Source organism: Engraulis encrasicolus, chromosome 2, assembly GCF_034702125.1.
Source record: "Engraulis encrasicolus isolate BLACKSEA-1 chromosome 2, IST_EnEncr_1.0, whole genome shotgun sequence".
NCBI lineage: Eukaryota > Metazoa > Chordata > Actinopteri > Clupeiformes > Engraulidae > Engraulis > Engraulis encrasicolus.
Window position 1 is genome coordinate 11,365,274 of NC_085858.1, and position 25,447 is coordinate 11,390,720.

The 25,447-nt window shown below is 42.5% G+C and overlaps 1 protein-coding gene across 9 annotated transcripts in view; it reads left to right on the forward strand.

Annotated features, from left to right (window-relative positions):
- clec16a (C-type lectin domain containing 16A) overlaps positions 1 to 25,447 on the forward strand; it is a 77,570-nt gene that overhangs the window by 34,167 nt on the left and 17,956 nt on the right. For all 9 annotated transcript variants that reach the window (XM_063221999.1, XM_063222022.1, XM_063222028.1 and 6 more), the window contains 8 exons: positions 1,426 to 1,535; positions 2,061 to 2,105; positions 5,365 to 5,415; positions 5,877 to 6,005; positions 10,268 to 10,388; positions 19,251 to 19,402; positions 20,715 to 20,919; positions 25,261 to 25,416. In XM_063221999.1, the coding sequence (XP_063078069.1) occupies positions 1,426 to 1,535; positions 2,061 to 2,105; positions 5,365 to 5,415; positions 5,877 to 6,005; positions 10,268 to 10,388; positions 19,251 to 19,402; positions 20,715 to 20,919; positions 25,261 to 25,416 (969 nt within the window). The remainder of the gene's footprint in view (positions 1 to 1,425; positions 1,536 to 2,060; positions 2,106 to 5,364; positions 5,416 to 5,876; positions 6,006 to 10,267; positions 10,389 to 19,250; positions 19,403 to 20,714; positions 20,920 to 25,260; positions 25,417 to 25,447) is intronic.

Below are 25,447 nucleotides of genomic sequence, written 5' to 3' on the forward strand. Positions count from 1 at the left end.
TTTATAGGATGGAAAATTGCCAGATATCATTGTGTGTGACTAATGGGCGTTATGATGATCTTTGTAACACTTTGTGCAGGCCTCCACATTGCATTGATACCTTCACTCTGACGCATACGTAAACAGGGAAAGCGTGGAAGAGTTTGGCTGGATCTAAGTTCAGCCCCCCAAAATTCCAGCAACTATGCTGAGTCTAGCTACATGCTAACTGCAGTAGCAGCACGTCTAACTGACTGGGAGCACGAACACACCCCAGAGAGGTACGGATCAACTCGTTTCATTTCAGAGAAGAAGACATTTATATTATGGAGGTATGGTCGACTGTTCCAGTAACAGAGGCTTTCAAGGCCCTGCCGTGGCCAACTATTAGGGCACTCGCCTGCCATGCGGCTGGCCCAGGTCCGTTGCCGACCCCTCCCCGTCTCTCTCCCAATTCGCTTCCTGTCCACCTCTCACACTGTCGTATCAAAATAAACTTGAAAAAGACCACACAAAAAAAAATCTTTTGAAAAAAACAAAGGCTTTCAAATGTAAGGGTGGAGAAGCGTGGGAAATTACTTTGTCATTGTCACCCCCCACGGGGAAGTCATTTCACAATTTTGTGTGTGGGGCTATCTGGAGTGCATCGTTTGTGACACAATGCTGCGTTGCAGTCATCATCTATGATGATGATCTTTACCCAAAAGTTGAGGAAACATTTGTATCTTTGATGATGTAAGGTAGTGGTGCGCACATCCAAGATGCAGGTGCAGGACAGAAATTGAGATACTATGAAAATGAAGGTGCTCCCGTTTTTCTTTTTCTTTTGCTTCCAAGATGAAGAGCACAACGCTCGAAAACGTTCACTTGGTAAAATAAAAAGCAAAAGTAAAACGGGAGCAGTGTGCGTGCGGACATTCCACTTTTATTTTCATAGTATCTTTGATGATGTGAAAGTGACATTGCGGGAGTTTTGCATTGAACTTCACAATGTCGCCAGGCGGTCTGGGAAGACTACACGAACAAAGCATTGCAGTAACACTGATCGCCGGCTTGTCACAGCATGAGTAGGATGAATCACGTCTTGGTTGGCTCTTGTACCGTTTTAGTGTATTTTTGTCCCAAAATATCGTAGCACTCCAGCAAAGCACTAGGTCCTTGTACACTGTGTGTCAAGTATTGTAAGTGGACTGGCACTATCTTTTGATTGTGTGAAGATTTTTTCCATTGGCATTTCCTTGTACATTTTCCCCTGTTATTTACAATCGGTGTGTGAGTAGTCATTTTGAAAGTGAAAGTTAATGTTCCAGAGAGATCTCATCAAGATTAAACAAGGTCCATGGACCTACGCCCTCAAGAGAGTCTTTGAAAATGTGAAACTGTGCGTGTGCGTGTGCGTGTGCGTGTGCGTGTGCGTGTGCGTGTGCGTGTGCGTCCATTTGACAGATGGAAAGGTTCGGCTGGCTACTCTGGAGCTGAGCTGTCTTTTGCTGAAGCAGTCGGTGCTGTCGAGAGGCCAGTGCATCATCAAAGATCTCCATTTGGCCTGTCTTGAGGTGAGCACTCTACAGTGTGCACTTCCGTGTGTGCGCGTGTGTGCGTGTGAGATGAAGGGGAGTACGGTAGAGTTTTGCTGCAAGGTCTCCAACCCGGACCTCTTGCGGTACCAAACTGGGGATCTGGGCCCAGCTCATTGGAACGACAGTCAGCGCACCCCCAAGCCCAGTGACTGTCTTTTCATCAGTCTGCTTGTGTGTGAGTGAGTGCGTGTGTACACTCAGCTGGACGAGTTGGTGTTCAAACCCTTGTGTGTTCAGTAACCACCCTCCTCTCTTTTTCCCTCTCAATAGCGGCTTACAGAAATAATCATCTAAATCAAAATAATAAATATAGCATGAGCTCATTGTCTCAAGTTACTAAGTCCCTCCTATTGTGCAGACAGGGAATTTCCCTGTGGGATAGCATTCTTCTCAGTGACTGGTTTTGCTTCCTTGTAAACTTTGTATCACATGTCATAATCATAATTATGAAGAATTTGGTTATTTTGTTCTCATGACCTCTTTGTGTATTTCCTTTTTCAGGGAGCCAGGGAGGAGAGTCTGCATCTCTTGCGCAGATTTTATAAGGCAAGTTGAGACGACCAGACGTGGCGCACTTTGAACCTCAGTTGCCCAATTTCCGTTTTTAAGGAATAAGGCCAACCAAACTGATGTTGTAGTTCTTGGTGTGTTTTTCCTCTGTCAGTCTCCTTGTTCCCTTTTCTTAGAGAATGTATGTTGTTTTGTTTTTTGTTTGAACCTCTCACATGGTCCCCTATGACGATTGTTTCAGTTTATACTGTCTATAATTGCTAAATTCTTCAAGGGTAACCAATGGCAGTTTTGTTGCCAAGACTGTTGGATGAGGAAAGTCCCTGAGGAGTAGATTTTGTAACAGGAAGTCTTTGACTCCTGTGATTCCCTTAATTCAGTATGCTTCCCAAAAAAGGTGTCCACATTACACAGTAGCTTACCCGTTTCATTTTCTTTCTTTCTTTCTTTCTTTCTTTCTTTCTTTCTTTCTTTCTTTCTTTCTTTCTTTCTTTTTCACATACCCTCCCTTCAATAGTCATCCCTTTGTTTGTAGCCAAAGGAAAACAAAGCGGATATTAACTGATATTTTTGACTCACCATCAAATGAATACTGGTTGATAACTGGTACAGCATATTAACTCATTTTAGCCTGGAGTGACATAAACACTGCATTCAGTCTCTTGAGATTTGAGGGTTTTTTTTACTAAAAATGTGGATATATTAGAGCTGAATGAACACATCCTAATGCAAAATGAGGGTCCTAGCTTTTAAAGGCACCTTATTTCATATGTTTATGTGCTGCAAAGGCTGATATATTTAGCTTTTAATAGGCAGAGGTCACATTTTCGCAAAAAGGGCTTATGCTAAAATGGGTTAAACCAGTCAGAACATTGTCAAGAATGATTTGGAGTAAAGGAAGAGGAAAAGGCCAACTGTTTGTACCGTTATAGCTAGAGGATGGTTGTTAACAAGAACAGTGATTCCTCATCCTGCTTTGCTGTGGCTCTCAGGAAATCGCCATGACACAGCCCAGTTCTAGTGAAGAGAGATTTGTCAATGCTTTGCAGGAAGTGCCTTCATCCAGTCCTGCCGATGATGATTGTTGGTACAATAGATGTGGCTGATTATATGTACGAAATACGTAAATTTTTCTGGCACTGTGATGAAGCTTCTTTTCTATTTTTTTTCAATAACCAGGGAACATTACGTTTGAAAGATTTTTTTAAGTGTTTAAGGTTTGCTTTTAAGGCTTTCAAGGTTTGCGTACATAATTATATGCAGTGTGAAAGGTACCTCTCAACAGTGACAGAATGTCTGTCAAATCAGCTGTATGCTAAGCCCAAAAATAAATATAGCGTTTTTTCATCATGTGTGTAAACCTATGAAACTACTCTTGTCTGGCAGTCCCACAATGGCATATAGAGCTGCGTCTTTACTCTTTAGTATATGGTTTAGTTGTTTAAAGTTGGGTGTGCACAGTGCACTGCTAAATCAACTTACACAAGGCACGTTGTAAATATTTAAAACTGCCTTAAAAAGTAGTAGGCATTGAGGTTGTCTGTACTTAATGGAATTTAAAATATATAGTTGAGAAGGATTACTGACTTTATCAGATTTAAATCAGCCTCTGATGTCTGTGTGCAGCGTGCCTGTACATACACAATAAAGAAGGCCGCTTCTAAGAAGCAGCACTTGCCCGGCCCGGGTATTCGCTTCGTGGAACTTGGAGCTGCTCTGCTTCCCCCTCCAGGAATGCAGAGACACAAGGGAGCTTGAGGAGAGAGTAGTGCTGTAGGCTCATTCACTGCAACGCAACTGCACGTCAATGGAGTATTGATTATTTAAGTGAAAAATGAAACCTTGAATTAAAATGTCTGCACACTTACATTCTTTTCCAGCCTTTTAGCGGCCAAGCAGGAGGGCTGGCGGACCTCCTTAGGGCAACATTAAAAATGAAAAGGAAAAAAAAGGAAAGAAGAGGGGGAAAAGTCTAGCGGGCTAGCATTTATTCATGGAAGTCTCTGAATAGTTTTTTTTTGTTCCACTGAGTTATGACTGAGTCTTCCTATCATATAGAAAGAGCTGTCAGGAATTCCGGTGCATGAACTGTTACCAAGAAATGTTCTTCCAAAATGGGAGGGAGAGGGAGAGGGAGAGGGAGAGAGAGAGAGAGAGAGAGAGAGAGAGAGAGAGAGAGAGAGAGAGAGAGAGAGAGAGAGAGAGAGAGAGAGAGAGAGAGAGAGAGAGAGAGAGAGAGAGAGAGAGAGAGAGAGAGAGAGAGAGAGAGAGAGAGAGAGAGAGAGGGAGGGAGAGAGGGAGGGAGAGAGAGAGAGACCAGAGTGAAAAGGATTAGTTGTTTTTTATAGAGTAGCCAAGAATCCCCCGGAGCGAGGAGATATGTTTTCTGCCCTAGGGGGAGATGGACAGAAAAATGAAATTCTACACATTCTCACAGTCTTCACTCGCACACCGTCTGTGAGTGAGTGTGTGTGTCTTCTTCACACACAAACACACACACACACACACTAGGGCCAGACATCCCGGGTTAAACAAATTAAACCCTCCCACATGTTTGCTCCAGCCAATTCAATGGAACAGCTGATCCTAATGTCCTCTCTCCTCCAGCCTGGACGATGAGCTAATTAGTGAAATCACAGGTTGGCAGCACAGCTATCGGAATATCTGGGAAGACTTTTGAAATAAAAAATAAAATATAAAAATAAAAGCCCACCTGGGAAACTCCAAGTCCCATTGTAATTGTGACACAGCACTCCACAGTACACAAGTGTTCACTGCACACTGCACACAGCGAAATTGCATTTTACGCCTCACCCGTGCACTTTTACTTTCTCAGTACAGTTTGTCCGCCCATCTTGACACACACTTACTCACACTCCTCTCATCTGTTCCGGGCTGAGGACCTCCACACTTCGAAACTCCTCTACTGGTCAACTCTTTCCACTTTCAAAATTCACCAAGTTCATTCATATGCGTGTGTGCGCCCCTCTGTCCCCTTTCATACCTATGCATGTGTATGGTGGACGCATTTCTCTGTATAGTATGGCTCTCTACATGTGTGAGGATTTGAGTCCTTTGCCACGTGTGTCTGAATGTATGGTTGTGAAGACACACACACACACACACACACACACACACACACACACACACACACACACACACACACACACACACACACACACACACACACACACACACACACACACACGTACGCACACACCCACACACACACACACACGCAAACGCATGCAATAACTATGCATACTTAAGACCTGTTTACTTTTATTTCTTGCAGGGGGAGGAAATCTTCCTGGATATGTTTGAGGACGAGTACAGGAGCATGACGGTGAGAGAAAAGTGTTTTGGTTTTTTTTTTAAACTAAATTAGAAATGTCTGGTTTCCACTTTCTCAAGAATGAAGTTTCGTGCGCGTCTGTTTCTGTGGAACCGTGTTGGCCACAATTCATCACTGTTGCCTTTTTTCAACAAATGCAATGTGCCTAGCTGGTTTTGTGTTTACACTGTGTTCCAAATCATTATGCAAATTAAATGTTTCCACTGATTTTCCTAAATAGTTGATATACAGTAAATGAGTCATCACAATTTTCAAGTCATCAGCCATTAGAATACAAATCAAATGTTTTTTCAATGAACCTTCCAGTGATGACGGTATTAAAAAAAATTCAAATGCATTGTTCCAAAATGATAACACACTAAATTCGAAATTGTTTTTTTTTTTCGAATTTGTGTGCCTTTGTCTTTGTGTCTGTGTATATACTAATGTATGTATGGTATTTGTGCATCCAGAGTAAACCGCTGAATGTGGAGTATCTGATGATGGATGCATCGATCCTGCTACCCCCCACGGGAACCCCCCTGACGGGCATCGACTTTGTCAAGAGGCTTCCCTGTGGAGACGTGGAGAAAACACGCAGGGTGGGAACACACGCACACGCACATCTACATATTTACACACACGCAAACACACACCTGAATACGATCAGACACATTTACACATACACATACCCACACACATACAGTACACACACACCCTTACACATGCACGCACACTTCCACGTAAATGGTTACAATCATGGGGCAAGCATAATCGTAATCAAGTACAGATAGAAAAAAGTTGCGGATAAGCATACGTAAATACAGTCATAATCAACAGATGGGAAGAGTTGCACATATGCATACGCACATACATTTGCACTGTGACTCTAAGTTCACCTCGCTGGTAGTAGGCCGCTTGTCAGAGGCTTGTGAAAAAGAGGAAGAAAGATGTGCATTTGGGATTTTAAACAGTCGGAGTCACGACCTTCAGTTACTTCCCCTTACCGCGTGAGAGAGCTCAGCTTTCCAGGGAACCACAGTCACGGTGGCTGTTGGCATCGGCAACACTAACAAGTCATCGCTCACTGTATACATTGGAGTTGCATCCCACTCCCTGCTGGTGGGGGAGGAAGTCAGACTGAAGTGCCCATAAACAGAAATGCGTCTCTCACGGATTCTAAAGAATTTAGTTTCTTTTTTCCCTTGTAAATTTCAGATTGGAGTGTTTTTAGTTGGCTTCAGTTTCCAGAAGACTGATCATCATCTCATGATGAATGGCAATAACAATAGCAATTGAATTTATATAACACATTATCTTACATACTGTAGTAAATGTGACCAAAGCGAGATGAAAATAAAGCTGTGTCTAATGTGTCATCATCATCACACAAGGTTTTTGACACAAGACTTAATTTTAAGGGATTTGGAATCTATGTAAGCACAGAGTTTCCGTCTTTCATCCTCAAAACCAAAAGCAATTATTTCAGTCTTGTCTTTATTCAACTGCAAGTTTTGTTACAGCCAGCAATTATTTTTTTCAAGGCATAAGCACAATAACTCAATAGGCTATGTCCTTTGGAGAGACAGCAATGTACATTATAGCATCATCAGCATAGGTAGCTATGATAAGACACCTTGTACTGTTTTAAGATTTGACCAAGAGGTAGCATGTACAAGTTGAATAAAAGAGGTCCCAGAATCAGTCCTTGTGGCACCCCATACTTCATGGTGCTTTTTTCTGAGACATGGTTATCAATAAGAGACAAAGTAATTTCTAAGTAAGATTTTAATCATTGAAGTAGCCTGATAAACCAGCCTAAATGTGAGATTGGATGTGTAATTTAGTCTGGCCTCGATGAATAGTACATCCGAAGATTGTTGATGAGAACAATCTGTTGTCTTTCAAACCGTGCCTGTGCCTATAGGCCGCCGCTCTGACCAATCAGCGCTACCTTTCTCGTTGATGTGCTTCCCCAATGTTGCGAGCTTCGTCGTCAGTCCCTCAAAACCCTGTCCACTTTGATTCAAAACAAATCTCTGCGTTGTGATTGGTTTGCCAGATTCTTGGCAAGCCTGGTATACCACTAAAACAATGCAAGACCAGACCACTCACAGCCAAAAAAATGTTGGCTTCCAGCGGGTGGGGCTGGTTCATTAGGCTATCATTGAAGAGTAGTTCCTGAAAGTCCAATAGATTCTAATCTATTTATTAGAATGTTATGATCAACTGTGTCAAATTCAGCACTTAGATCAAGTAATACAAGAACAGTAGTTTTTCCCTTGTCTGTATTGAGTCATACAGTATGTCACTTACAGTGTTGGGTAAGTTACTTTTTAAAAGTAGTGAGTTACTTTACTTTAGTTACTGCGTTCAATTGTAACTGAATTACTTTACTTATTACTAAATTTAAAAAGTAACTTGTTACTTATTACTTTACTTTTTCACGGGAAAACGGATTTTAACCAGCACACCTCATAATACACCTGCTTCCCAGGTTGTAAGCCGGCTGTGTAAATGGCCTAATATTTTAATCTGTGCAAACTGTAGGCCTACCTCTATGGAATCCCTCATATAGGCCTATTGTCATTCTCGCATCTAAAATGCATTTCATGGTTGCCCTGTAGGCCTGTTTATAAAAGTGTCAATACATTTGAATCTAGTCTAACATTACGCCATAGAATAGAATATTGTCTTTTATTGTCATGTCAGCATTAAAATTACTTTTGGTCTCAGAATAAAAACAGAATGAGTAAGGTGAGGTATACCATACCATACCAAACAGAAATGTTGTAGGTAGGACACTCTGCTTACATCCTCTCCCAGATGTTGCAGCTCAGGCTACTCCAAAGCCTTTCAGTTTCCTGCGCATTGCATTGCATATGCATCAACATTATTATTAAAGATTCTGCCGAATGCAGAATCCGTTCGTGCTGGAAGACGGTTTGATCAGGCACATTTGAATAGCCTGAAGAACGTGGCGGCCTCAACGCCATGGTGTTGCTTGCACTATTGTTCTCACGTTATTATTCCCAATTACTTAACTCGCGCTGGAAGCTGCTGCTGACGGAGCAACCCAAATTGTTGTTTTTTTTTTGCCGTGTAGCCTATTTAGCTGTCATCAGTGAGCACAAAAGAGGCTATGGCATTTGCGATATGGGGTACAGCTGTTTTAGAATGCATTTGCGTAACGATGAACCCGGAATGACTGTAGATTTAACTGCGCAGCGAGACACTTTCACTTACCCTCTATGGCGTAAATTAAAAGGTTAGACAAAATGATGGTGGAACGCCAAATATTGGAATATAGGTTAACCACATCACAGCGCAATGGGCTCATGAAAGTCCCAGTGAATGACCCCATGCACGAGGAAGGAACAGCAGTCTGCGTGCGCGCGCTCTCACACACCCACTTCCGAGAGCTCGAGAAGGGCTGGGGGAAACGGGACCCACTAGTTTGACGCCCTCTCGGTACTTCACATGGTAATCAAACATTTCAAACAAGCGATTTAAACAGCCCATAGAGCTCTTCGCTGCATGTAGGACTACTAATAACAGCAGACCTTAAGATGATTTCAAGGCTGAAATTTATAACGAGTAACGACCGTTACGGCAGCGCAGTAACTGTAATTAAATTACTGAAATTTGAAGAGTAATGCGTTACGTTCCTACGTTAGTGCCAAAAGTAATTAAATTACGTAACGACGTTACTTTGTAACGCGTTACCCCCAACACTGGTCACTTAAGACCCTTATTGAAGCGGTTTCAGTACTATGTTGCTGTCGAAACTTGACTGAAGTTCATCATGAAGACCATTCAAATTTTTGTAGTCATTAATCTGGTTACATAGTACTTTCCCAATAATCTTACCTATGAAAGGGAGTTTTGAAATGGACCTATACTTTTTAAAGCACACAGGATTCTTAGTTACTCTTTTTCGGGAGAGGTTTTATGACTGCAGTTTTTAGCGCTGCTGTCAAAACTCCTGATAAAATAGTCATTAATAGTCTGTATGAGCTCAGACGATAGACAGTTGAGAGAACCTAAAAAACCTTGCAGGCAGTCTATAAAGACGGCAAGTAGATGACTTGAGTTGTGACACTGATTTTTCCAGGGTTTTGATGTCAATGGCAGTGAATTGAAAAAGGAAAGCTGAATCATGCATGTGTGGGTACGGTAAATGTTCATATGGTTTTGCAAGTTAAGGTTGAACTTAAAGGAACAGTCCACCTCATTTCAATAAATTGCTCATATGTAGTTAAGCCCTAGTAAAATAGGATATTTTCTCTGTTTGCATTGCCTAGTAAGTGAGTAAAATATACAGAGATTGATATTTGTACGCATCTTCAGTGAAATATTTCCCAAATGTTGCTACTGTCAGAATAAGCATTATTTTCTGTATTCCTGCTAATAGAATGCTTTTGGACAGAATAACAATTTGTAAATTGTAGGCCTACTTTGAAGTTTATAGCTTCTTTAAGAAGTGAACATTAAGTGCACTTTTTATTTGAAAGAGGAAATATAAAATATGACAAAAAAATACAGTTTTGTGTTTGTTTGATTGCTATTCAAGACACTTTGTAGCCGCCTATATTAACAATATAGTCATTCTTATCAGAGAATAATTTGTTTTCATTATTTCATCATTTTTGGTTGGTGGTGTGCCGCGAGATTTTTTCAAGGGAAAAAGTGTGCCTTGGCACAAAAAAGGTTGGGAAACACTGGCCTAGTTTAACATTATAGCCATATTAAGTGTACCAGTGCAAACACTACATAGTTTCATGCTAAGTACTTTGAGAGCTACAGTATAATCCTTGATGAAGTATAACGTGGGACCTGTACTGTGCCTCTTCTTCTGCTGCAGGCCATCCGTGTGTTCTTCATGCTGCGCTCGCTGTCGCTGCAACTGCAGTGCGAACCGGAAACGCAGCTGCCCCTCACACGCCCCGAGGACCTCATCAAGACTGACGACGTGTTGGATCTGAGTAAGTCCAGTATTCAAATGTCATCATCATCATCATCATCATCATCAATATCATTTCAGACTCAAGGTCCAATTTCAAGAAGACACACAAGGACATGTAACGGAGGCTAACTAGCAGAGTTGGCGTGGAACGTTAGTAAAACCTCCCTCCCAAAGCCTCATACCGTGTCGATATCTTTGATCCTCGAGGGGGGCGAACAGGTGCAAGATGACCTCCGTCACAGACACATACCCATTTAATAAAAAAGAATGACAATGATAAATAAAAACAGATGAATGAAAATGTATATGGGTCAATGACGGGTCCGATTTTTCTGGGCTCAGGCGTTAGGTGGTACAACCACAACTGTTGCCCATAAATTAATTAGTAATTTGTTAATATGGTATGATAATGATCCCTTCTGAATGATCTCCACTGGGAAAAAAAATCCATACAATAGTGCTTTGCTATGCACCAGTGCACAATTATGGCTGAAGCGTAGCATAGCGATACGTAACCTTGCAGAGGCATATGCAAAGCAATGCATAGATTATGTAAGGCCCTTAAGGCCCCAACTTCCTGCATCCGCAGACACCATACAACTCTTCAAAAGGCCCATTGTCACCTCTTTCAAGATTGTCACCTCTTGCACTACTGCTGCATTGGTCAGCTTGTCACAGTGGCTAGGATTTTAGTTGATATTACCAATTTGTTATCCTATTGTGCCACATGCATTTAACCCACCGTGAAGTACAGGTTGCCAAGCTAACAAAGACGACCTTTCTGAGATGTAGTGTTGTTACGCTTCCTATTGTTCCCCACTCAGTGTGTGCTATGGTGCGACGTAGGCAGATGTGGCTGCAGTCACACCTAAGGGTGATGAACTCTGACAAGTAAACCTCATTCTTTACAAAACCCCACCACTTTCTCCTAAAACCTAGCAACCACACACACACACACACACACACACACACACACACACACACACACACACACACACACACCACAAGTAACTCTTAACCCCGGCCACGCTGTCTACCATTATGCACTTGTGACTGTCCGCCCACAGCCTCTTGTGCATTTGCTCCTCTGTGTCTTCATCGTATCAGAGTCGTCTGTCTGTGATACAGCAGAGTAGGAGGTCGAGTCGAGTGAATGACTCAAATCCTCCCGGCTTTTTTTTTGTCTGTGCTGGGGCCTTCTACATGGCGTCCCCAAAAAAACTATATGCACTCTGTAAGTACGCTGAAATTCAAAGTGTAATTGAATTTGAAAGACATTGCTTTAAAGGAACACTGTGCAGGAAATAGTCAAAAAAGGTGCTGCAACTATGCTGCTCATTGAAACTGCGCTGCCTATTGCCAAATTGTATCTTTTCATGAAAGTTTACTAAGTAATACACTAATATTTTCTAGTATGGCCCAAGTACAGTCATTTTTGCATCTAAAAATGGCTATTTCTGGAAATTCAAAATGGCGGACCATGGAGAAGATCCCCCTTTTCATGTATGAAAAGTGCCATTTTTCCAGTCATAATGAATACTTAGAATTTCATGGTGGTGGTAAGTACTCATGAAAAAGGTAACATTAGTGAATGGGTAGCATGAATTCTGGAAATAAACAACAAAACACCTCTCACAGTGTACCTTTAAGGTTTTGTCACCACTTGTTCTCAAAACGATGACTGATGAAGTCGATGCTACGAATCCTGAAACGGTTAATGAAAGTGAATGCACAATGGATGCAATGGAATGGATGTCAGCTTGAGAGCAAGTGGCGGGAAAACAATAATAAATTATCTGTTAATTACACTTTGAAAATTACCGGCACATTGAATTAAAAAAAACCCACCAACTTTACAATGATCTAAAGAGTATACATTTTTGAGTATAATACACCCTGTATTCTCTATCATGTTCTCCATAGCTCTTTAGCTTTTTCCTCTGTTGCAGGCCACTCTTGCACTTGCTAAAGCTCTCCGTGATTGCTGCCACTGCCTGTGCATTACTGTGGCCTCTGGTTTTAACCACCGTGGGTAGAAGGAGAGGTTAGCGTGCCACTGCCTTTTCCAGCACTCAAGGCACCGTTACTGTAAAAGACACTGTAGCCGCCAGACACAGGAGCATGGGTGGATGGGTGGGTGGTTGCTGCGCTGAAGCTCTGCGCTGCTCTGTCTGCCCTGCATTTGACAATGCAAAGCCCCAGGCCGTAGATGACTTGAGACACTCAACAAACTTGATTTTCACAATCTCTTTACTGTACTGCTGACTGTGTGCATGGAAGATAAAGTGTGTCAACTGAAATGAGGGAGGGAGTGGGCAAGAACTTTAGGTAACACTTTACTTGATGCCGGTGTCATATGCATGTCATTACAGTGTCATTACAGTGTCATGGTACAGTTATGCACGTGTCATAAACATTATGCCCATGTCATAAACATTTTATGACTTTTGGCCTTTGTTGTCTTTGCCATAAACGAATGTCACTTAACGCCAACAGTCATAAAATGTTTATGACATGGACAAAATGTTTATGACTTATCTATGACTGTGTCATGACACTATTATGACACTGTAATGACATGCATATGACACCGGCGTTAAGTAATGTGTTACCGAAGTTGTAAGTGTTAACATTTACTTGCCATATTAGAAATGTTGAAATATTTCAACTACGTATTTAAATGGATCCATTCTTTCATTGTCTTGATGAATCTCTTGTACATCTCCAAAGTATGCCTCTATTAATGCTTAGATGAAATAATGGAGGCCTTAACCATAGTTCAAATGGCACCATACGAGATCCCACTTTGTTGCATTAGTGAGGTGGCATGTGTTATGCTTAATCTTGATGACCATTTTGCAAATATTTTGTTTCACTACCATGACCGTTAAAGGTGCACTGTGTAATATTTTCAGTTGTTTATTTCCCGAATTCATGCTGCCCAATCACTAATGTTACCTTTTTCATGAACACTTCCCAAAATACTTGTCTGCGCATGTACTTCAGGTGGCGCCAAACCAGACGCATACACCTACACAAAGACGATTGTGGCACAAATATGGTGACTATTACAAGGGTGAAAGGTCGAATATCATACGTAGAAAAGGGTGACAGACAATGATCATCAGCATTTTCACTATCAGTGAACAGGTTGAAGTGTTGGGCAGAGAAAGAATATCATCAAAAAAGAATACAAGGGAACACCTACGTATAGCTTGCTCATCAAGACAAATAGACGCAGACACATAGAGACACACGCACACACAGAGACAGACACAGACACACACTCAGACACACACACCAAAAACATCACTCATCTCTGCTTATTCTGTGGTAAACAATAATGAATGGCAAGTCATTCTGTTTGGCTGATTTTTTCCTCTGTTAGTAGAAGTGGCCATTGTTTGGCAAACTGACTGATAGATGGGCGGACCTTTGCCTTGTTGGCTGAGGGGGTACGTTGGAATGCTTAATGACCTGTTGCTGTGTGGGCCTTCTGTTTTCAAATACAAAAGTTGCAATATTCTGACAGAGGACCAGTTAAAACCAAGCCGAACTTCGCAAGAATTCTCTCTCGACATGTTTTTTTTTGTCTAAGATATCCCCATTCAAGCACTCAAGTATTAAATCCTAATGCTGGCGAGCCTTGACAGGCTGCCACCTCATATTGGAAGCAGATGTGTTTTCCTTGGAAGTCATTGGCTGTTTGCCTTCACCCAAGGCCGGGTCGGCTGGATCGCTGCGTTTCCCTTGTACAGCACCGGAATGTCACTTCTTGAGAAGCCACTACCGAGACCAGACCTCACAGACTTAGCCAGGCCGTGCCCTCCTGTTGACGCAAACGCTTCAGCGTGGCTACTAGTCAGGTCAAGAGCAATGCAAGTACTTTCTGAGTTCCCTCAAATACGGGAACTCCTCCCACTTTGTTGAAGCAAACAATCATCAGCAAACCAAGAGGGGCCATTTGGGTAATGCCGTTTGGCAAATGTTAGTTGTTATGCTCTTGGTCAGACCAAGTATCAAATAGATTTGAAAGTCGATGATAATCAGGCTATCACAGACTGTGATAAATCCTGCACTTAAAACGACACTGCACCATTTTTGGAAATACGTTAATTTTACAACTCCCCTTGAGTTAAATAATTGAGCTTTACCTTTCTCTTCTTCTTCTAGCCGTTCTCTAGTCTGGTGATATTACTGTACTTCTAGTTCCAAGCTTGCCAGCACCATTGAATCGTGTGGGAAAAGCCCATGCGATTCAATTATAAATGCTTGCTTGGAGGTAGAATTTGTATTGCCAGACTTTTTTATGTTCTTCTGATGGATTTTAATGAAGTGAAACTCATACCATAACACAAGCAGGACAACTGCTAATCCACCAGAATAGGGAGGGGAATAGTCATAATAGATTAGCCTAAGGGAAGTTTCCTTTCAAATTGCGGAATTTGATGGACAGGGCCTGAATTGGCGTTGCAAACTGCATGTTTGAAGAAAACCTGCGTCAATAAAGTCCTCCTTGACCCCAGCATGTCGAAAGAGATGACCCTGCCTGACGTGGTGAGTGAGTGGGCTGTCTCTCTTCCTCTGGTGGCGGTTGGTTGACGCTGCATGGTTACGCGCTGGGCTCTGCACCAGATGACTCATCAGGCCTATTACTAAAAATAAACACCTCTAAAACAAGTCCTGTTTCTATATTCATGCATCCCTTTGAAGCAGTAAGATGTACCGGGTTTATAAGAGTGACATTGATATTGGGACATCATTGGTAGGTTAGTGAAACAGGATTGCTTTCTGTTCTATTAAAATGTAACCCCAGGGAGTATGGGTGGTTGACGTTTAAGGGCGTAACGCAAAAAAAAAAAAAAGTTTTTCAAATTCCTGAAAAAAATGATGGATAAAAATTGGAAAAAAAATAGAAAAAAATAAAGCAGTTAGTGGTCTGTGGAATTTCACCTTATTTTTGCCATTTTTGGGAAAATGTGTCCTGCATCAACACATAGCATAGGCATGTCACACCGCAGGAAAATTGAGTCACACCACAGGGAATTCACTGCATTATGGCCATTTTAATCCTTTTGTATACATGACTAACATCTGAGCTCATGCTAACTTGATAATGATATTGTGTTTAATCTTAATATGTGTTTTCATTAATAAAAAAACTTTTTTTTCCTCCTATAAGAGCAGTCACACCACAGGACACCATAAAATGAACCTAAGCATTGCGTGACAGAAAGATTGCAATATGAAGACATATTAAGAGGTTAAGAGTCACCTTAAACTTCCACAGCACTCTCCAATAACTGAGGTACTGACTGGTTAGGAGCCAGTCTTTAAGACCCTTGTAGTTGGCCTTGCAGCTGCCCATTCACAAACATTGACATACATGTCACCCCACAGGACGCAATTTGTGTTACGAAATTGAACTTGTAGTTAATATTACTGTCTTGAGTTTTTTCCACATTCACATATCTTAATCTAAAGTTAAGATTTATGCAATCATGCCAAATGCTTCATACATTATTCAAAATGTTGTTGGTTAATTTATATATATATTATTATATATTGTTTCATTAATGTTACAGTCACACCGCAGGACATTTGACATATAAACCTTTACATAAATCTTAACAAAAATGTTTCTTCTCATCTAAGACTAATATGAAACATAATATACCACATCTTCTTTCATTGACATTTGTTTTTTAAAGGAAAAATAACAGTTTTGTAGGTTTTTAACCAATGTTACGAAAAAACAAGGCGTCACGTCTCCCACCCACAAATAGACGCAGACACATAGAGACACACGCACACACAGAGACAGACACAGACACAGACACACACTCAGACACACACACCAAAAACATCACTCATCTCTGCTTATTCTGTGGTAAACGATAATGAATGGCAAGTCATTCTGTTTGGCTGATTTTTTCCTCTGTTAGTAGAAGTGGCCATTGTTTGGCAAACTGACTGATAGATGGGCGGACCTTTGCCTTGTTGGCTGAGGGGGTACGTTGGAATGCTTAATGACCTGTTGCTGTGTGGGCCTTCTGTTTTCAAATACAAAAGTTGCAATGTTCTGACAGAGGACCAGTTAAAACCAAGCCGAACTTCGCAAGAATTCTCTCTCGACATGTTTTTTTTTGTCTAAGATATCCCCATTCAAGCACTCAAGTATTAAATCCTAATGCTGGCGAGCCTTGACAGGCTGCCACCTCATATTGGAAGCAGATGTGTTTTCCTTGGAAGTCATTGGCTGTTTGCCTTCACCCAAGGCTGGGTCGGCTGGATCGCTGCGTTTCCCTTGTACAGCACCGGAATGTCACTTCTTGAGAAGCCACTACCGAGACCAGACCTCACAGACTTAGCCAGGCCGTGCCCTCCTAGTGACGCAACAGCTTCAGCGTTGCTACCAATCAGGTCAAGAGCAATGCAAGTACTTTCTGAGTTCCCGCAAATACGGGAACTCCTCCCACTTTGTTGGGAAGCAAACAATCATTAGCAAACCAAGGGAGGCCGTTTAGGAAATGCCGTTTGGGAAATGTTAATTGTTATGCTCTTGGTCAGACCAAGTATCGAATAGATTTGAAAGTCGATGATAATCAGGCTGTGATAAATCCTGCACTTAAAACGACACTGCACCATTTTTGGAAATACGTTAATTTTACAACTCCCCTTGAGTTAAATAATTGAGCTTTACCTTTCTCTTCTTCTAGCCGTTCTCCAGTCTGGTGATATTAGTGTACTTCTATTTCCAAGTTTGCCAGCACCATTGAATCGTGTGGGAAAAGCCCATGCGATTCAATTATAAATGCTTGCTTGGAGGTAGAATTTGTATTGCCAGACTTTTTTATGTTCTTCTGATGGATTTTAATGAAGTGAAACTCATACCATAACACAAGCAGGACAACTGCTAATCCACCAGAATAGGGAGGGGAATAGTCATAATAGATTAGCCTAAGGGAAGTTTCCTTTCAAATTGCGGAATTTGATGGACAGGGCCTGAATTGGCGTTGCAAACTGCATGTTTGAAGAAAACCTGTGTCAATAAAGTCCTCCTTGACCCCAGCATGTCGAAAGAGATGACCCTGCCTGACGTGGTGAGTGAGTGGGCTGTCTCTCTTCCTCTGGTGGCGGTTGGTTGACGCTGCATGGTTACGCGCTGGGCTCTGCACCAGATGACTCATCAGGCCTATTACTAAAAATAAACACCTCTAAAACAAGTCCTGTTTCTATATTCATGCATCCCTTTGAAGCAGTAAGATGTACCTGGTTTATAAGAGTGACATTGATATTGGGACATCATTGGTAGGTTAGTGAAACAGGATTGCTTTCTGTTCTATTAAAATGTAACCCCAGGGAGTATACAGTAACAGCTTGACTGCTACACTTTGATTAGTCTTGGATCAGATGTGCCCAGATGATGTGACTTTTTTTAATAACAATGGCAGCTCAAATTGAAATGATTTTGTAAACTTTTAAGAAAACTAAAGGCTTATTTAGTCTTAAATCATGTAGATATAGAAGTAGGTGATACCAAAGTCAAGGGCAACTTGTCCTATTAGCCAGGGGAGCCTTGTAAACAGGCCTCTTTGTTTGAAGCAGTAGACCCTTGGTCTCCAAACAAAGGCCCGCAGGCCAAATCCGGCCGGGGCATGGCAAACATTTGGCCCGCCATGAGGTTAGAACAAATGAAAACATAAATGTGTGTAATTTCCAATCACTAAAGCTTCCGTTGGTCACATGTCTCCAAAGCATTCACAGAGAGTTAGAATTATGCTAACATTCTCATAACAGACATTGACAAGAAGGGAAAACAGAAAAGCCGAAATCTGTTCTCTGTCCAGACATCTAACTTGTTTCTTAGTGGGTTGAGGCATTGGTTTGGCCCGCAGCCTCACTTGCTCTGCATAATTTGGCCCTTGGAGAAAAATAACTGCAGTAGACAGTTCCCTGATATAGTTTATACCCTGACATGGTCAGCCCAAACTCCAGGCCTGCCCCAAACCCCCTTGAAAATATCTGGAATGTGATTAAGAGGAAGCTGGATGGTTACAAGCCATCAACTCGAGCTCAGCAATTTGAATTCTTGCACCAGGCCTGAAATAAAGTCATCCAAGAACAATGTGAAGAAGTAATGAAAGGCGTACCAAAACGCATGAAAGCTGTGACTACAAATCGGGCTTATTGCACCAAATATATACTTCCAAAGTTAATACATTACTATCATGCTGTTTTGAAGTTAATATCATCTTGTTTTCTTGGCCTTTTTTGAGATTTGGAAATATTGCATCTTATGTGCTATTTTGACCATTTTGCGATTTTCTACAAATAAATTATCTAAATGACAATATTTTCTTTCGAAATTCGGATGAAATGTTGTCGGTAGTTTATAGAATTAAATGACAATATTTGTTTTACTCAAACCCATACCTATCCATAACAAAATCAAAAAAACTGAAAATTTCAAAGTGGTCTCATTTTTTTCCGCGGCTGTATATGAAGCCATATATTATTAGCAATTTCCCATGCAGACCCACTGTCTCAAATAAAAGCTCAAAAGCCCAAAAATAATGTAAATACATATGTCACACATAAATAATGGCTGGTCATTTTGACATGCTGACAGCCAGATTAGTTGAAAGCTTCTGATATCTTCATTCTACAAGAAGTGCTTGTTTGTGTCCGGTAACAGCGTGAATAGTCAGTTACTCAATTAATGATCTTTTCCGATCATGTATTTGCTTCAAACAAATAAAGTATATGGGGAAAATATGTGCTGATGCTGCGCTAGAATACACCCGTAGTGCTTAGACACATGAGTTAAAAGCTTCTGATATCTTTGATTGTCAAGAGAGTGCTTGCTGGTTTATTTCAGATAACAGCGACCTGATAGCCTGCATGGTGGTGAGTAAGGACGGAGTGCAGGCCCAGCGCTTCCTGGCGGTGGACGTGTACCAGATGAGCCTGGTGGAGCCTGAGACCAAGCGGTTGGGCTGGGGGGTCGTCAAGTTCGCCGGCCTGCTGCAGGTACGTCACGCGTCACCTGTTTGACTCGTGTTGACTTTTTGTAGAAAAGCCACACTCGCCAGTGTAGTTCTTGTATTTTATTTTTGTGGATTAGCATGACGGACAGGCGTTTCGGCATAAGCCTTAGTGTGGCCAGATGTCCGTCTTTAGCATGAAATTGCATCTAAGAAATGCACATTTTCTTGGGGGAGGACCCTCAAACCCCCCATCCTAAAATATTTGCTGTCACAGAGATGGTCACCCTAATAAGCCTTCTTCAGCGTCAACTTACTGAAGACTGAGAATGCGGCTTTTCTACAATTTTTTTTTACAAATCTGGGGTGCATTTCTCGAAACCATAGTTGCTAACTACATTACCTACCGGTACTTTATTGTTTGCAATACAATTTCCCATTGGCAACTACTCAAGTTGCTAGCTGGCTAACAACTGCGCTTTAGAGAAACACACCCCTGTTTGCTCACACCTAAAGACCTTGTAAATACAGTTTGGAGTTAAGCGCACTTTCTGAAAAAAGACTGACGCACGTTGATCGAATATGTGTACTTGGGTTAATGTGTTCCAGCATGTTTGTGCGCGTGTTTAGGTGAATCTTAGTGAGACTTTTTGGATAGTATGACAGACTCTGCAGGTGGCTTAGGCCAAAATGTCTATTGCTCAATGTTTGAACGTACAGCTTTTAGTTTAATTTAGTTTAGTTTAGATTATTGGTTTATTTGACAGGGGCCATGTACAGGACAATTCCAGTACCAGAGTTAGCTACAAAGCTAATTTGCATCTGTGGTCCCTGGGCTTTTCTCTACAGAATCTACTCAGCAAGGCTTCAGGTCTCTCCCAGACAAATTTTCTGCATTTACAACGGCTTGATGGGACATGTTTAAGACAATGACATGCCAGCTCAGTTAGCACGTGAGTGAAGGAATGGGTGGTCAGTTGAAACAATTAGAGCTTCAATCAGTAGCACATGGAGGCATTTCATGTACGCAAGCGAGACCCGCATCCACAGGCGCTTCTTGTCACCAGGCTAGGAAGGCAGTCGCTTGGGGCCCCCAAGCTCCTAGATTGTGAATGACAAGCTCACATTTTTGTGCAGTAGTGAGAATTTTCTTTAAATTCTCCATTCCTTTGAATTTTCGCTTGGGGCCCCAGCTGGCCCTAGAGTCGTTTCTGCACGCATCTCATGTGGAGAAATATTGTAGAGGATTTCCCTGACCAGCGCACTTCGCAAATAATGTGCGTCATGAAGCAAACAAGTCGCCCTTCTAATGGTGTGACTTGACTGTGGTGCACGTGTGTTTGTTTGAAATGTTGCAGGATATGCAGGTGTCCGGGGTGGAGGACGATAGCCGTGCCCTGAACATCATCATCCACAAGCCCACGTCCAACCCCCACGCCAAGCCGCTGCCCATCCTGCAGGCCAACTTCATCTTCGCCGACCACATACGCTGCATCATCGCCAAGCAGCGCCTGGCCAAGGGACGCATCCAGGCGCGCAGGATGAAGATGCAGAGGATAGCTGGTAAGCAACTGGAAACGTCAATCAGGGAAGTTGACACAGGAGTTGGACAAGCCATGGTGTAATGGTTAGGGCCTTGGACTGTAGATCACCGGGTTACAGGTTCAATCCCCACCCTTCCTCCATCCATGGCTGAAGTGCCCTTGAGCAAAGCACCTGACCCCACATTGCTCCAGGGCTTGTATCCAATACCCTGTAAATATCTGTAAGTTGCTTAGGCTAAAAAGCTTGAGCTAAGTGTAATGTAATGTAATGGACAAAGGGGTCAGTTGTCCATTACAGAGGCCAAGTATTGGGGCCATTACAGTGGCCAAGTATTGGGGCCATTACAGTGGCCAAGTATTGGGGCCTCTCTTACCCCTGCGACCCTGAGTTCATGTGTGGCGCCACCATCTTATCTCTAATCTGACATCCTTATCAGCGAGGAGCACATGACATCCCGTGTATACATTTCCATATCAGACTATTCCCGTAATGCTGAAACTGCCGTCTACTACAGAAGTAGTCTAGCTTTCAGTTTTATGTCACTGCACTGGCATAAGACAGGACAGGGTCAGGGGTAAGAATGAGGTCAGAGATGTAAAAAAATAAACTCATAGATCTGTGCCGTCTTATAGTGCAAAGCACAAAAATGGACATGCAGGTGCATGTGACTTTCAGAAATACGTTTGTTCAGAAATGTTTGAGCTTATAGGAATACATGCCAAGAAAAGAAGGGTCACGCTTTTAGGAGAGGAACTAGGCCCGACTCGTCACCCTGCAGGCATGAGTCATAGCAGTGTTCAAGAAGGGCTGAACCCTGAAGGTCCTTGCAGGCTCTCTTTCACTCTAATGGGCAGGTTTACTGAGAAAACACAGAAGCAGCTGTTAAAAGTGACTCATCATGAATGCTTCAGGAGAGTATCACTCTTGATGCCAACTATAGGGGTGTGGGGGTGTGTGTGTGTGTGTGCGGGTGGGATACTGTGTGTGTGTGGGGGTTGTGTTGTGTGTGCGTGCGCGCGCGTCGCTGTGCCTGTCATTAAGCATGTAATTGGTTGTTGCAGAAATATGTTCTAGTTGTACCATTGATAAAAAGGTTGATATGGCATTCCTGTCTCTGTGGAGGATTTGGTCGTAAAACATGAATGTTCAGCATGTTAAGGCCTACCTCCAGCACTTGACAGCGTTCACTCTGATTCAACACCTTGGAATGACAACATGCAGAAGCTAACCGAAGCCAGATCTCATTTTTACCCACTATATCCAGGGCTTGTACCTTCACCAGAGTAGAGTAGAGTAGAGTAGTTTATTTGTCACATACAAAGCCATAACCAAGGTTACAGCTTGTAGTGAAATGACGGTTCTGGTAAAACTCCACATCGTGCAGAAATCATTAGATTAAATGTCGACATAAATACACACATTAAGGAAATTAGTAGTATAGAAAATGTCCATGGTGTCAGATTGTTCATAGATGTGTCGATCGAGGCGAGAGTTGGATGCATCGCTTTACAAAACAGACAGCTGCGTGGTGCCCGAGGCTCCTGGGTGGATACAGTGCTAGATGAGACGGAGACTACATCGCGGGTGGCAAACTGCAGGCTCTCACCCCACGCTTTACACTGTGATGGTCTCCACATTCATCTGGTGTCCGCGGACCTCTTGTAGACAGTAGTGCAAGGCTTGTCGGGATGATGTTCTCTCTTTGCCGGGCCGGTTGGTATAGGGCAGGCTATGCGCATTCTGATCTCCATGGAGTTCCGTTGCGCTGTGGTGATCCGACAACATCGATTTCGATTTAAGGTCAACAAAAATGCAGACGGCAATAAATAGCACTAAAAAGTGCCGTCTAGAAACACATCGTCATATCTGTCCAAAAATGTAAACTTCATATGGACTAAATTGGTTTAAACAGATGAAAAAATTGCACGGTTTTGACGGAGTTACCAGAGAGGCAGCCAAACAATGCGGCGCCATGGCAACATCCATGAGGGCACTTTGGCAAATATCTCAACCTCCTTCTCTATCGGGCTGAAACTGTCAGGAATTGAGGTTGGAGCCCAGATGCAGCACAGACACAAGGTGGACGTTTCCGGGTTTTTAATTCAAACAAACTCAAAACAGCACCCAAAACAAAAAGATCACGAGGGATCAAAAACTCTTAGCACATTGATACAACAAGACTAGGACAAAGGCTCAGAAAATGACTAGACTTGAGACGTTTACTTACGGCACGGAATGACAATGACTCAGCAAGGACAAAGAGAAACATGAGGTCTTAAATACACTGAGAACAATTAACACACAGGGAACAAATCAGGAGACAACGAGAACTAACGACATGAGGCACAGGTGGGAACAACAGCAAGACAGGTGAACCAAACTACAGAACCAGGTGAAATCAATGACAGGAACGAGATGCACAGGAGGGAACAAGCAAGGCAATCAAAACACAGGGGAAAACAATGGAACAGAAACTGGAGACATGAAAACACTGACAATGGCAACGAGAGACAGACAACGGACAGGTGACTACAATCAGAGGGACTAAACAGGGCGATTAACACACAAGAACTGGGAATCGAAGACAGCTGGGAATCATTAGATAAACTGGGATAATAGGGACAGGTGAGACAAACGATGGGCAGGGCCAGGAACTAGACAAGTAAACACAAGGTCACATTGACAGGGGAAATGACAGGGCAAAAACGTAAACAAAAGCACATGGGGAGCAACACGGGGGGTAAACACAGGGAAACAGCGAGTCCAAAACAAAACAGAGGGCCGGATCATGACAGAAACGATACACTTAACTCACGTTTCGGTTCTTATCGCGATTTCTGACCTACGGGTCGACTGTCCCCACGATTTTTAAATGTATCTTTTTGAATCAATTTATTTGCTTTTTTCACATTGGCCAATTGTTTTCTAGACTGACGAAACTTTGAAAGGGCGTATCACGATAATGCCTTCTTGCGCCGCGATACAGTGTGACTATGTATCGTGATTTCTCGGTTCGGTATAATATCGTTACAGCTCTACTTCTTAAAGATGTGGCTTTCATTGCGACCAGATATTAAGTATCAGAAGTTGTGCGGCAGCAACTGAATCACCGATTGGAATCTTTATCCTTTGATCCAATACATGTGTGCTGCGAAGAGGCTTTCTAGGGAATGACCATTGTCTTCCACATCTGTGACTTTAAACCATTCAATAAGACTGCCTCCTCATACTCCAGCCATACCCAGTTCTATTGTCTCTCATCATTCCTCATCCCTCATTTTCTTTCTCTGATGGAAGATTCTATGAATGTTGACACAATTACCAAATCATGAATAGGGTAATAATTCAGTAAATGATTAACCAATGCAAGGAAAAATGTAAAGCTAGAATAATCTCTTTTAACGCATCTTTTAAGTGAACTAGACGGGCACATTTCTGTCAATGAAACCATACCTCTTTGCTACTATGAGCTGGCCTGGCTCTGAGTGTGAGAGGGAACCAAGAGAGTCTTTGGTGTCGCACCTGTGAGTCAGTGGGGTCGTGCCTGCCAGCATGTAGCGTCAAACCGGCACACTCACACAGCCTTGTTTCACTTTGGCTGTGCATGCGAGTGTAGAGGGAGGGCCTTCCTGTAATCAGTGTTGGGAGGTGTAAAAGGAAGTAGGACATGGTTGATGTGAGTGAGGGGTGGGGGTGGGGGGGTTTGGGGGGGATGTTTATTTATAGTAACCCTATACGCATACAGTACATACGATCATCATGCGCTCAGACATCCTTTTTTTGTTTCACAAAAATCCCGCAAAAGGTTTCTGTTGTGAGTTATTTCCCAATGACAAAACCCCAAGGTGTATGAATGATTTGAAACCACAAGAAGAGAATATCAGTGACTTTCTCCATCTCTGTCTGTCTGTCGGTCTGTCTGTCTGTCTGTGGCGCTTCTTTCTTTTTCTCTGCTGTGCCTCTTTCTGTTTCTTTTTCTTGTTATCTTGTAGCATTTCGTCAAATGGCCTCATCTGTTCCTTTTCTGTTCGTTTTCTGTTTCTATTTCACTCTTTCCTCTCCTCCATTGTCCCTGTACTATCCATCTCTCACCCTCTTCACCGCCCCCCATCCCTGTCCCCCATCTAGTCCCCATCCCTCTCCTATGCCCCCCACCTTCTACCCCAGATAATACCATCCACAATATTTTTTTTCTCCTCTGTCTTTTTCAGACACATTCAATGATGACTGAGTATGATAATGTGCTGTTATATAAATGCTACTGACTGCCTGACTGATTGATTGATTGATTGATTGACTGATTGATTGATTGATTGATTGATTGTTTGATTGATCTGCCTGCCCCACTGCACTCCTCAGCTCTCCTGGATCTCCCGGTGCAGCCCTCCTCGGAGGTTCTGGGTTTTGGCCAGGCGGCGGCCGCCTCCTCTCAGCTACCCTTCCGTTTCTACGACCAGTCTCGACGTGGCCCTGCCGACTCCAACGCCCAGCGCTCTGTCTTTGACAAGGTCCCAGGTAAAATGCCTGCTGAACCAAAACCAATCGC